The sequence below is a fragment of the Tigriopus californicus genome, chromosome 11 (assembly GCF_007210705.1).
Source record: "Tigriopus californicus strain San Diego chromosome 11, Tcal_SD_v2.1, whole genome shotgun sequence".
NCBI classification, from domain to species: Eukaryota; Metazoa; Arthropoda; class Copepoda; order Harpacticoida; family Harpacticidae; genus Tigriopus; species Tigriopus californicus.
Genome location: NC_081450.1, coordinates 14,899,555 through 14,912,295, shown reverse-complemented (window position 1 = coordinate 14,912,295; position 12,741 = coordinate 14,899,555). Strand labels below are relative to the sequence as shown.

Here is a 12,741-nt window from a genome sequence, read left to right as displayed (position 1 = left end):
TTTTAGATTTATTGCTTGTCTATCCACCTGTGGGGCAATTATACTTACAGCTGGATTCTTTGTTGATCAGCTTACCCCTCTCGTCTCACCATTGAGACGACTGCCACAGTGGTTCAAAAGCCTTTTTGAATTACAACAGAAATATCCCAACAAATCTTGTTAACTTTTAGCCATATGAGCGCCAAATTTGAGCCATAATTCAATAAATCAATAAGGTCAAAATTACTTGTTATGGTTTTTGCGAGGTAGGAGATTGTTAAGATGGATTTGCGGATTTCTCTCAATACTTGAAAAGGTTTTTTGACCACCGTGGTGAGACGGGTGAGACGAGAGGAGAGAAGACGACCGTGTCCAAGAATCCAGCTTACTTTTGAACACCTTATGCCCACTTTTGGATACTTTTGTCCACTTGGAGTCCAAAAGTCAAGCTGATTCCCAAAATTGCCCACCCTGATTCCAACCCCAGCTTGCGGCGTCCCTGATGAATTGATTCAAAGGCAATCATTTGCAATATTGCTCGCAACCACTTTGCCTATCAAGTCTGATAATGATTAATGGTTTGAATTTTGCCACAACAATCGATTATGAGCAGAGCTGCCATGAGGCTAATCTATTTTTTGTCAAAATGACTTGACAGCAATCAAAATTGTCGTCTGGCAGATTCAACCATCATTTTGATGTGAATGACTAGATTTACATTCGTTTTGGTTTTTATTTGAAGCTCTTGGATAATACTATCGGTGCTGTATATAAAACATATCCCAATGATCATAACATTTATGGAATTGCTCAAATTTAAGTTAGTTCCAGACTAGTTTGCATTTAAATGGAGCATACTTGTAAGCAAGGTTCATGCCATTATTTTCTTGCATCACTGACTAAATTGTTTTTCATTCCGGTACAACATTTTAAGCACCGATAGCCATTTGGCACCAATAGTCAAGCCACGGTGTTACTCACAATACTGATAAAGGTTTTTTGAAAATGCCAAGCCTTCTAATAACTATTTTCGTTGTTATTGAAATAAAAGGAACAACTTTTGTAAAAACTCATCTTGGATTCTAGCTAAGATTAGGATATTTATTCACTTAAAACCTACAAAGAGATAATATTTTAAAAAACGTAATCAATATATGTTGGGAGTAACCTTAGTTGCGTTTCCTACTAAAATTTTATTCAAATCCATGGAGCAAACTATAAGATATCTCGTTTTAAAAGATTGCATTTTCATCGAATTTGACGGCAAATTGCTCCAGTTATATCTTAAAGCAATTGCCAAGAAAAATAATAACCTTTTTATATGCCTAAAATATAAATGGAAATATTTCACGTTTCTGAAGCAGGTAGAAAAACCCGAAAATAGCTTGCAACATAACTTAAAACTTAATTAACGAAAATATTTCGCAATTTTGATAGAATACTTGTCAATCGCGACTTTAATCAAGCTTAATCTTGAACTTTGACAAAATTTTACTAACGTTGAATAAAAACCTCGCTAGTACATAGAAGTTAATTATTGCAAAAAGTGACAATTTTGAGAACGTGTCACGTGTATCGTTCAGATATTTTGGGAACATGATAGGATCGTGTAGCTTTTGACACTTAAATAAAATGAAAGGCAATTTTACATCTTCTGTAAGTTTTAAGCGACATTCTTTGCTACCTCTAGCTTCGAAAGAAATCTTAAAGAAAATGGAGAAAAGTTATTTCTTGTCGTGTCATTGAAAAAGTTAATCATATTCCTTGGAAATAACTGGAAACATAATAAGGCCATTTTTCGATATTTTACGGCGAAAAACGCAACCTTTAAGTTGTAATAACTAAGCATGTTCTAAATAGAAGTTCATGAAATTTTACGTCAATACATAACTAAAAAGTATGCTTAATACTGATTGACTACGTTTTTGACAATGATGCATTTTAATGGGCTTTAAGTTATCTTACACACTTATCTGAGCTACTTTTAAACATGTGTATTTCATAAAAGTTGTTCCTTTTGCTTCTTTGACAAAGAAAAAGATATCGAGATATCTTGGTATTTGAGCAATCACTTAACCAGAAAGTATAACCACCGTGAAGCGTAGTTGCATTTTCTGACCACCAAAACTCCAAACTGGGATCGAAGTCGAGAGTACTGGTTTGAAAGTTCGGGCGGCGGACAGATTGATCACATCAGTAACAATCACTACAATTGACCCTAAACTTGGTCAACTTGAGGACAAGGCTGATGGATAGTTTTTAAGATGTACAGTATAAGATACCTTTTGCACCGATACTGACTTGTCACAAACTTATCTGTTTGTCCCAATGTAATAGCCTTGCCCTTCTCACATTGTTCCTGCTTGCTTTATTTGGCCTGAAAACGCAACTAGAATCCCATGTTTTAGACAAAAGACAAAAGTAACCAACTTAAAAATACTTTTTTCAATGTGAAAAATAAGTGAGATAAAGCACCCACAGTAGCCAGTCAATTTGATCTAGAAACCTAAATGAATTGTGGAATGAATTTGGGGGTTCAAGCAAGGAGCCAATTTCGAGGGCTTTCTCAAGAAGGAACGCCATTGCATTTTTTGACGAATAATGGTTGTGTAATAAATAGACCTACGAAAAGAAGTTAAAAATCCTAAAACCTAGGTTTTTACCGTTTTCGGCCCCATTTTGGTCAAATTACCTAATTTGTCGTGCTTGGGAAAAAATACCTTTTTCGTATCTTTTTAACGTTTTTTCTCTTTATTTGTTCAAAATGGGCGGGATTGAATTGGTTCTTTTCCTTACACAAGCAAGAAACAAACTGGCAAGATGGTTGTAAATACATCCAAGATTTTTGAGCAACCCCCCAAAAATGGTCACTATACACTAGATCCAAAGCAATTTAAACTTCAACCTTAATTAACAAACAATGCCGTGACACCTTGCTTCCCTGTTTAGTTCTATGTTTCACTCAAGCCATCCAAAGTGCACGAAATCAATCATGAGGGAATTGACAACTCCAGTGCCATGATGACAACATATGATAAGCAACAAAAATGTCACCCAGTCATGTCACGGCTACTGATGCATGGAACCTAAAGGTTTGCTCTCTAGTAAGCATTTATTTAGAAAGCTCATTCTTATGCCACAATTAAATGCTTTCAGAGCAACACCTTAGGACAGCTTTACACTAGGATGGAAAACCGAGATTGAATCCGGTTTGAGGATTTAAGTTGGAGTAGGCAAAAGACTTGAGTCCAGCAGAGAACTCCGGTCTTTCATTGTGCTCAAGTTGAACAAAAAGGCTCATACACCAAAAACTCGCCCTAGCACTAGTATATATCCTAAATAAAGAGGTTAAAACTATGAACTAAATTATTTAATTTGCTGCCTTTTCGCGGCCTCCCTTACAGCTTACGTTATAGGAGCAACGTTAAGAAGGAAGTAGATAAAAATGTGAAAATTATTCATGCAAAAGTCGAAAAATAGTTGCCAAGTGGAAAAGGGGATTTTCGAGGTCAATTACTCAGCACCAACAAAAATACAGAAGAAAACAATGATTAATGCAACTTCAAAGAAACTGTAAATTAAAAAATAATCATATTTTTACTTTGTTTGTTAAGAATTACAAAAGTTACTTCAAGGGTGGAACGTATCTTTGTGCTCCTACCCATTACAGCCAAGTCCATCATTTGAACAAAGCCAGTTTTAGGGCAAAAACAGGGGGAAGATAATTGTTTTGTTTTATTTTGAATTTTTTTGCTCTTTCAGAAGAGAAAATGATGTTTTCCTATATGTTGAATTTTATATAACATTTCAGGGGCTACATATGAAAAATGTTGCACATCAGTCGGGTGTACGCAACATTTCTCGTTATTTTCGTTATGTCAGGCAGAACCAATAGACCGCTGTTTTTATTGAATTTTAGTTGAGGTTATCAAGCAATGATCGGAAAAGTATGTTATCAAAAAAATTATTATATATTGCACAAGTAAAAGGGAAGTGTTTCTGTCAATTTATGGGCCATAAAGCAAAGACATTTCTCGGTTTTATAACAAAGGAGTATAAGACCAAAAAAATTAGAAAAAATATTCGTTATCCTATACTAATATTTTTTCCACAACATTGCAAAGTTGTAAGTTCTAGGCTAAGCTGCAAAGCTCCCTGCTGGCCATTTGATGATTTCAAACTATTCTAAAATGAATATTTACAAAGTAAAGCCACCTAAATATCAAAAGTAATTTTTGTTTTAGGATGCAACGATTAATGATTTAACAGGGACAACTTTGTCAATTGTTACACCATTCTTTAAAAGTGAACTTTCTTTTTTCATCTAGAAATGAATGAATATGCGGTTTTAGTGTTTACATATGTAAAATTAAAGTAATATTTTTTACGTTTTAGGGGGAAAAATATAATATTTGACACCATTTTGATTAGATGAAAATATTTTGCCTCAAAGGACCATTTTTTCTCAACTCCTAGCAATGACTTGTGTTTTATCTCTTAGCTCTTCCTTCTTACAACCGTTGATACGTTTCATTACAAATCTGGCGTTTGTTTACTTTCTCACTCACAAGTGTTCAATTTAGTGGAAGTCAACTTCAGTCAATCAATATCATCAGAATCATTCAGGCGTTCCAAATGGTAAGTCTCTTTGCACAAATGTATTTCGTTCCAAAAGTCTTTTTGTTCGCGTCAGCATAATGTTTAGTTTGAAAATCAGCAAGGTGTTCCCATCTTATTTTGGGGTAGATTGACAAAGGGATGTAAAACAATCATGGTGGCAAAAAGCGACATTTATTTCAATTTTAAGATATGTTTTCTTGTGCAAATAAGGTTACTGACAAACATATTCGTGCTAAATTCTAATTATTTCTGTCAATTGGGAAAGTTACCCGTGGGAAAAATCATCTAATGCAAAACAGTGCATGTGATCACGGGTGGTACTCTCTGCGACAGAAAGGTTGCAGAAAGGGCTCAAAGGTGCGTTTGTGTCCAGATACAAATTCTTCCAAAAAGCTAAGTGCATAGGCAAGTGATGACAGGTGAGAATAAATTAACTGTCATTCAGTTAAAGCTGTGATTGCAGCGATCAACTTACAAGGGTTTCATTATGAGCAAATCCGTGCCAAACCAAGCCGACTTTTTGGGGGAAACGAATAGGTTGTCCGGGTTTCAATAAGTGAACTTCAGGACTGGTAAAACCTTCCACCAGCCCTGTCTCCTCTACCTTCCATGTGATAAGTAAGTCAGACGGATCATACCATCCGTTTGGAGATTACCGCCAACTGAATAATTTTTTGGTCAAAGACAGTTATTCCTTTTGACGCCTTGACGACTTGCTAGACAACCTGGCTAATTCCGCTCTCTTGAGTAAGCTGGATCTTATAAAAGGATTTCATCAAGTGCCCATGAACTCTGAATCTATTCCCCTCCCCCCCNCATGACTCCTCCCTGGGCTTCCTTGAATTTACTGCCATGCCGTTTGGCCTTTGTAATGCGGCTCAAGCATTCCAATAGTTGGTAATCAATCAGAGGCATCCAGAGCGTGGTCGTGGTTGTGCATGATATCCTGGTCCATACGTTGGCCGCACACATAAGTGTAGCTCGGGAGGTATTTGCTTACCTTGATGGTGCGGGGTTGGCCCCCAACTCAAGGTGCCTATTTGGTCAGGGCAGAGTTGAGTGTTTGGGCCGCATAATATCTGCCTATGGTATTCAGCCCAAGTCTGATAACTAGGGTTCTCAAAATTATGCATAAAAGAGGACCTCAAGATGCAAATAAAGATGCGAAAAAAACAAGCCCAGGATGGAAATAGGGATGCAAATAAACTTCAAAGATGCATAAATTGTTAAGGCATACTAAGGTATTTTAAACAATTTGTTAAGCTGGACACATATATTCCAAAAACAATATGCTATGATTGCTTCCAGTCTTTGTTTTGTCCGTCCACGTGGGACCGTATCAAAGGCCTTGGGCAGGTCTAGATACACTGTGTCGACTGTTCAACCCCTGTCAAGCACTCCAGTGACATAAGCAATATGTTGTATTAGTCCAATGGCACACGATCGTCTTGCTCGAAAACCGTGTTGGTCTCTCAACAAGGCTTCTTCTTTCCCCACCTCTGTCATGATAGCCGTCTGCAGGAGGCCCTCCATCACCTTGCATATGGATGAGGTTAGGGAGATTGACCGATAGTTCGATCTGTTTCGTTTATAATCCCCTATGAATATTGGGGTAACATTTCCTAAGCGCCAATCTTGGGGGACTGTTCCTTCAAACATTGACTGATTGAAGATGATCGACATTGGCCATGCGACGGAAAGGCCCAATTTTTTAAAGAATTGATGAGGGAATGCCATCTGGCCTTGAGCTGGGGTTTTTATTTAGCTCATTCAGTTTAGACAGGACTTCCATGGTTGAGAACGTTTTCAAGGTCAATCTGACCTTATTATCAATTTTCAGCTCTTCTCCTGTTTGTTCTTCCGCTGAGAAAACGGACGCAAAATAATCGTTGAGTTGTGTGGCCACCTCAGTGGAGTCTGTGGTTTTGGACCCATCGGGACAAACAAGTAGACCAATTGCTGGCTGCTTGCCTCTCGGTTGATTCACGTACTTGTAAAGTACTCGAGGATTTGCTTTTTCACTCAGGTATTTTTCATAGGACTTTTTGGCTTTTCTAACCTCAGATTTGACTTTCAAGCTCAAGTTCTTGTACTTGTCTCGGATTTCAGTGTTGTATGGATATTGTCTTGAAAGTTTGGACAATCTAGATTTTTTCTTGATGAGCACCTCCAACGGCTTGGTCATCCACACTGGGAGGCATCGTCTTCTCTGTGTTCGCTTGGGCACGTTGTTGGAAATTGTGCGAAGAAGGACGTCCTTAAAGAAATTCCATCCAATTTCCACACCACAGCTACTTAGCTCGGATGTCCAATCAATGGACAAATGATCACGGGCCATTGCGGGAATATTGGCTTTTATGAAATCGAGGGGCTTGTCCTTAGTTTCGCCTTTTAGGTGGTAGTTGGATGAATTGGCATCAACTTGTAGTGCGTAATGGTCGTTGAATTGAAGGCCTCTTCGAACTTGCACTTGACAGACCGATATGGGGTCATCAGCCAATACAAGGTCCAGAATGTTGCCATCTACATGTGTTGCGTCTGTCACCAGTTGGGTAAGGTATCCATCATGTAGAGATGCTAGGAAATTTGACTCGGAGGTCCCATTTGAGTATCCACTGTCCCACTCAATTTGAGGATAGTTAAAATCGCCGATAATAATTGCTCCCTGGGGAATTGTGGATAAAAATTGATTCAACCCATCACGGTCATCGATTGAAAAATTGTCTCTCTTGTTTCTCGTGTATGCGGCTGACTTGCCGCTCTGGATCACCGGATTAAGCATAACTGATACCTTCTGCTTTGCTGATGACACTACCATCATCGTTCAAGCCAATTCTCACAAGGAGCTCAAGACTGCATTAGAGAAGACATCCCGTCAGGTGATGGATTTCATGGCAAGCAATGGGCTGAAAGCAAATGCTTCCAAACCAAACTGATGTTCCTTGGTAGGCAGGAACGAGTAGTTGCGCCCTTATCCATAAGGATTGATTGGAGTATTGTTAACGAAATGTATGACTAGTGTGAGATCTTAGCTTGTTTGGAATTGTCTGTTTAGCCGTGAAAAGAGTGAATATCTTTTTCTTGAACGTGTTGCTGACTAGTCTGATGTGCTCCATCCAATTCAGATTACTATCTATGTTAGAGCCTAAACAAATGTGTTCTTTTCCGGGTAGTTAAAGCCAACCTGTTGGATTAAACAACCGTTCAACGATATTTTCAATTCTCAGGATATATTTCGAGGGCTAAAAACTATTACTTTGATCTTCTTTTTACTTTACACTCAACCCTAGTCTATTGACTTTCAGCCAATTAGCTCACGTCTACAGGCTATGGCTAGCTTCTGAATACATTACTTTCAGGTCATTTCCAAAGTGCTGAAGGGTAGTATTGTTTGCGAATATGGTCACATTTAGATTAGTTGTATTGGAAGTATCATCTATATACATTAAAAACAACAATGGACCTAGAACACTGCCTTTGGGTACTCCACATGTTACACTTTAAATTTCAGATCAACGTGTTCGAAGTATTAACTTGCTGTTTTCTACCGTGTAGATAATTTTCAATCCACTGTAAATCCGTAACTTTGCATTTTTAATCAAATTATTGTGATGGACGGTGTTAAACGCCTTTTCCAAGTCTATATTTATTCCAATTCGGTGCTTTAACTCACTATATGTTGAGATATTCCCTCAAGTGTCCTTTGCTTTACGTGACAACACTCTCAAGATACCAGCTAAGTTGGTCCGGTTTTTCGGTGCATTTTATTCCCACCCAGAACTTGATGCTCTATCTCTTTGATGCTGCAGAAGAAGATACGGACAGCAAATGTTGCTGTCCTGCGCAGAGGCTCGAAAGTCACTTCATTAATGCATTACCACTAGATCATTCCCCAAAATCTGTAAATCCATTTGGTCTACTTTGTCATCGGATTTGGATCCTTCTTTGAAAATATTTATCGTACCTGAACGTATCCCCAAATTAAACTTTGGCCGAATCAGCTGTCATGAGGGTCGAGTGATATTTGAGCTTAAAGCCAAATTGAATTTTAGAGCCGGCAAACAAATATTGTATGACAACCCAGTTCATGGTTGTTAGGTATTCATACTCGCACGTAATTAAAATGTAATATTTAATACGGAAAAAAACACGAATCAACTTGCTTGTGGATCGAGATCAAAAGTACGAGATTGCCACTCGTCATACCAGATTTTTGTGATCTTGCCACGTCTTCATCCAATGTTCAAATAAGAACAAGCGTGAGATTTGAATATCTCCACACCTCCCTCCAAACGACAAATATTGTATCTAGGAGTTGACAAAATAATGTGGTGGGTTTCGAAGATGAATGCTTCTTCGGGGTTTGGAGGAAAAAATATTGTCATGGTCTTCTTCTTTGAGATGATTTTGATCATCTTGGTCCAATCTTATTATTTGAGATGTCTTCGGTTCCGGGTGAAAACCTTGGAATTGATGTCAATCATGTAACTACGACCAGATCCTCTTGAATCTATTCTTCTTCCCTCCCCACTCCATTTGCGATTTGAGGGATTTTGGACTCTCACAATGGATCCCGGTTTTTGTTCTGGAAGTTGTTTGGCTGATCGGTCGAAATTTTCATTTGATTTTTTCATCCAAATTCTTCTTCATTTCTGGATATTGATCTTTTTCCGAATTACCCAACCGCTCATAAGTCAGTGACGTAGCGGGACAGATGGTTCGTTGCCGTCTTCCAAAAATCCATTGGGCGGGGCTCAAACCATCCGCAAGCGGAACATTGCGCCATTTGAGTAATGTTTGGAATCCCATCCAATCATGTGCATACTTGGCCAAAAGTGACTTCATCGATTTTACAATCACTTCTGCATGGCCATTAGCTTTTGGATTACAGGCTGACCCTAGTTCATGAGTTATTTCGTAAGTTTCACAAAACTTGTAGAATTCAGATCGAAATTGGGGACCTCCATCCGTTCTTAATATTTTTGTGTTGGTTTTTCACTAACCGCTACAGGGGAATGTAATCCCCAGTACTATTAAAATGAAAGATTATAATTCGTCTATTTATTACCTTTCAATTTTTATATGATATTTGGTCTACCAACGAATTTGAGTTGGCAGACCGAGCTAATCCTTGAATGTAGGGTTGATCTGGAATGCTATCTAAAAATGTGTCCAAGTCTGACTTGAAAGATGCAACCGGATCAACTAGGCTTACGTCTTCCCTACGAATATTAGAGGGAAGCAAGCAAGTTAAACAATGAAGGAGCCCGAGAAAGAAGAGAAGTGGACTTCATTGTTCGAACTAGCCTGGATTCTCGAGGACTTGAAGGGGCTCTCAAAATGCACATTAAGCCTCTACGGTCACTAGAGTTGATCCTAAATCCTGGGTTGGGACAAACTCATGGGTGCTTTTGAAGACGTACAGTATCAGATATCTTTCGCATCTTCTCTGAACAGTCCCATTTTTTTTTGTCTCTCCCAATACGAGAGCTCTCTCATTCCTGTGATGTTCCTAGTGAAACATTTTTGGACTTGTTCGACCTTTTGCAAACCTGCTGAACTCAATGGAGCCCAAATGGGTGAGGCATATTCAAGATGTGGTTGAACAATCGACTTGTACAGAGTTAGCATCGTGATGCTGTCTCTGGACTTAAATGTGCGATATATCCAACCACACATTTAAAAAGCTTTACCCACCTTCAACTGGATATGCTCATCGAACTTTCCATTATTTTGGAGGACTACACCTAAATCTTTCATAGATGAGACCTGTTCAATATATTTACCTCCATTATCTACGAGTGGAGTATTCAAAGGAGTTGACCCGAATGAGCGGAATTTTATTCCGTTCAGGGCCATATTACTCTTAGTACCCCAAGAATAGAATATTTCTAGGTCCTTTGCAAGGCTAGTGTTAATCTTGGCCATTCCTTCCAGAAACTAACTTTGTATCGTCAGCATAAGAAGAGAGACTGGCAGTAATTCCAAGCTTTTGAAGCGGGGCAACGAATATTATAAAAAGGAGGGGCCCTAAGATGGAGCCCTGGGGAACACCTGAGTTGACATCATGTATATCACTAAGAGATCCCTTAACCTTAACAATCTGCTTCTTACAAAAAAAAAAAACCAACGCAGCATGGTAGTGGTGACAGTATTAGTATCCATCTTTTTCAACTGAGCCACGAAGGGCCAACATGAATATCGATCGACCATGAACAAGTAATTTTTTCCTGACAATTCAAAAAGATCTACAGAGGTGGACTATAGGGGACGCGGGGCTTCGGTTTGGATTAGCAGTTCGTTGATTTGGTTGGGACGTATTTCTTGGCACTGATGGCATGATTCTATCATCATACCAATTTCGTTGTTTATTCCAGGCCAGACATATAGTGATCGTGCCAATGATCGAGTTCTGCGGAGTCCTTGATGGGATCGGTAAAGTCCCTCAAGGATTTTGGATCGAGATTGTTTTGGGACAATAATGCGGACTCCGTCTAGGATAATCAATCCAGTAGATAAGTCGACCGAGAGATTATTCCACTTCCCTGAATATAACTTTGCTGGATGGGAATCCGATAGGGACTTCAAAGGCTTTCCACTGACGAGAGTAGTTGTGAGGACTTGATAGGTGAGACAGTTCGTAGCCTCCACGATGATCGATGACATGGATGTCTTTGGAGCAAGTGTTAGACTTGCTACCGTTGCTATATCTTCAGATTCATTGGCAGTCTCGTTAGGATGGAATACTGGTGTTCTAGAAAGAGCATCAGCAATTTGATGGGTCTTACCTGGAACCCAACGTATTTCGTACGAATATCCGGCCATCTTATGAAGTATTCTCTGTAAGCGAGTGTTGTCCATGGCATTACAATTGTAAAGGGAGTACCAATAAGATAGAGACGACATTGCTTCGTGGACCATTGGATAGCCAAAGCCTCCAGCTCTGACACAGAATAGCCAGTCTCTGTTTTGCTCAAAAAACGAGACCCACATTGTATAAGTCGGGTCGTGCCGTCTGACGTCGTCTGGATCAGCGCAAATCCCTATCCCTTGTTACTGGATGCATCCGTAAGCAAAGACGAAGGCAAATTTGGATCGAAATGACGAAGAATAGGGCCATCTGGGTCGGTTAGAATTTTCTTTACCAATTCAAATGCTTTCTTATGGTCTGGTAACCATTGGAATACAACGTCCTTCCGGAGCAAATCTCTCAATGGGCTGGCAGCATGGGCAAGATCAGGTGCAAATCGCCCAAGCTGATTTGTTAAGCCCAAGAATGACCAAAGAGCAGTTATATTAAGTGGAGTCGGAAATTCGGCGATGGCTGTGGTTTCAGCGGGACCAGGGTGTACACCTTTAGAACTGAGGACGAAACCGGCAAATTTAACAGAATCCCTAAGCTGAGCCTTGCTTCTTGATAGGGCAATTCCAGCTTCCGCGCACCGATCCAATACTTGTCTCGTTCTGTCCTGAATTTCCCAAAACAAAGATCCGAATATCAGGATATCGTCCACAATTTTTCTTACTCCAGCAACCCCGGCCAGGGCGCGATCACCCCGAGCACAATACTCGTCGCCAGAGGCGTTCAATCCCATAGGAGCCCGACGGAATCGACAACGGCCGAAGGGAGTTAAGAACGTAGTGAGAGCTCGAGACTCTTCATCCAACTCGATCTGCCAATATCCTTTGACGCCATCAAAAACGACGAATAACTTGGTAGACGCGGGAATCGAGGTGGATAACTCACAAGGAGAAGGGAATAGATGCACTGGTCGCTTTACGTAATTGCTTAAATCGGAGAAATCCACAACAATTCGGACTTTTTGGTTTGGCTTGGGTACAGTCAGACACGGGCTTAAAAGGCTCAATTATGTCTGACTCGACCATGAACGCAAGTTCCTTTTCGGTTTCATCTCGGAAAGCCCAAGGACTGTTTCTCACAACGGTAATGTGTACTGGCTTGATTTCAGTATATTTTCTCATTGCTGTATTGATGAGTTTGTTGGGACTGGCAAGGCATGTCAAGCTGAGCATTTAGATAATCTTGTAGTCACAGATCAGGATGCTTTAGAGGCCATCAGGGACTTGAGACTCTCGAGCTCCCCTGGCCCTGATGGAGTGACATCTCAGTTTCTGATGAGA

The 12,741-nt window shown here is 39.7% G+C and overlaps 1 protein-coding gene across 1 annotated transcript in view; it reads left to right on the top strand.

Moving 5' to 3' along the window:
* The first annotated feature begins 4,582 nt into the window (after positions 1–4,582).
* The window catches only part of LOC131890444 (WSCD family member CG9164-like), a 13,860-nt gene continuing 5,701 nt past the window's right edge, over positions 4,583–12,741 (top strand). Inside the window, exon 1 of the mRNA XM_059239785.1 lies at positions 4,583–4,617. Coding sequence (XP_059095768.1) covers positions 4,615–4,617 — 3 coding nt within the window. The 5' untranslated portion in view covers positions 4,583–4,614. The remainder of the gene's footprint in view (positions 4,618–12,741) is intronic.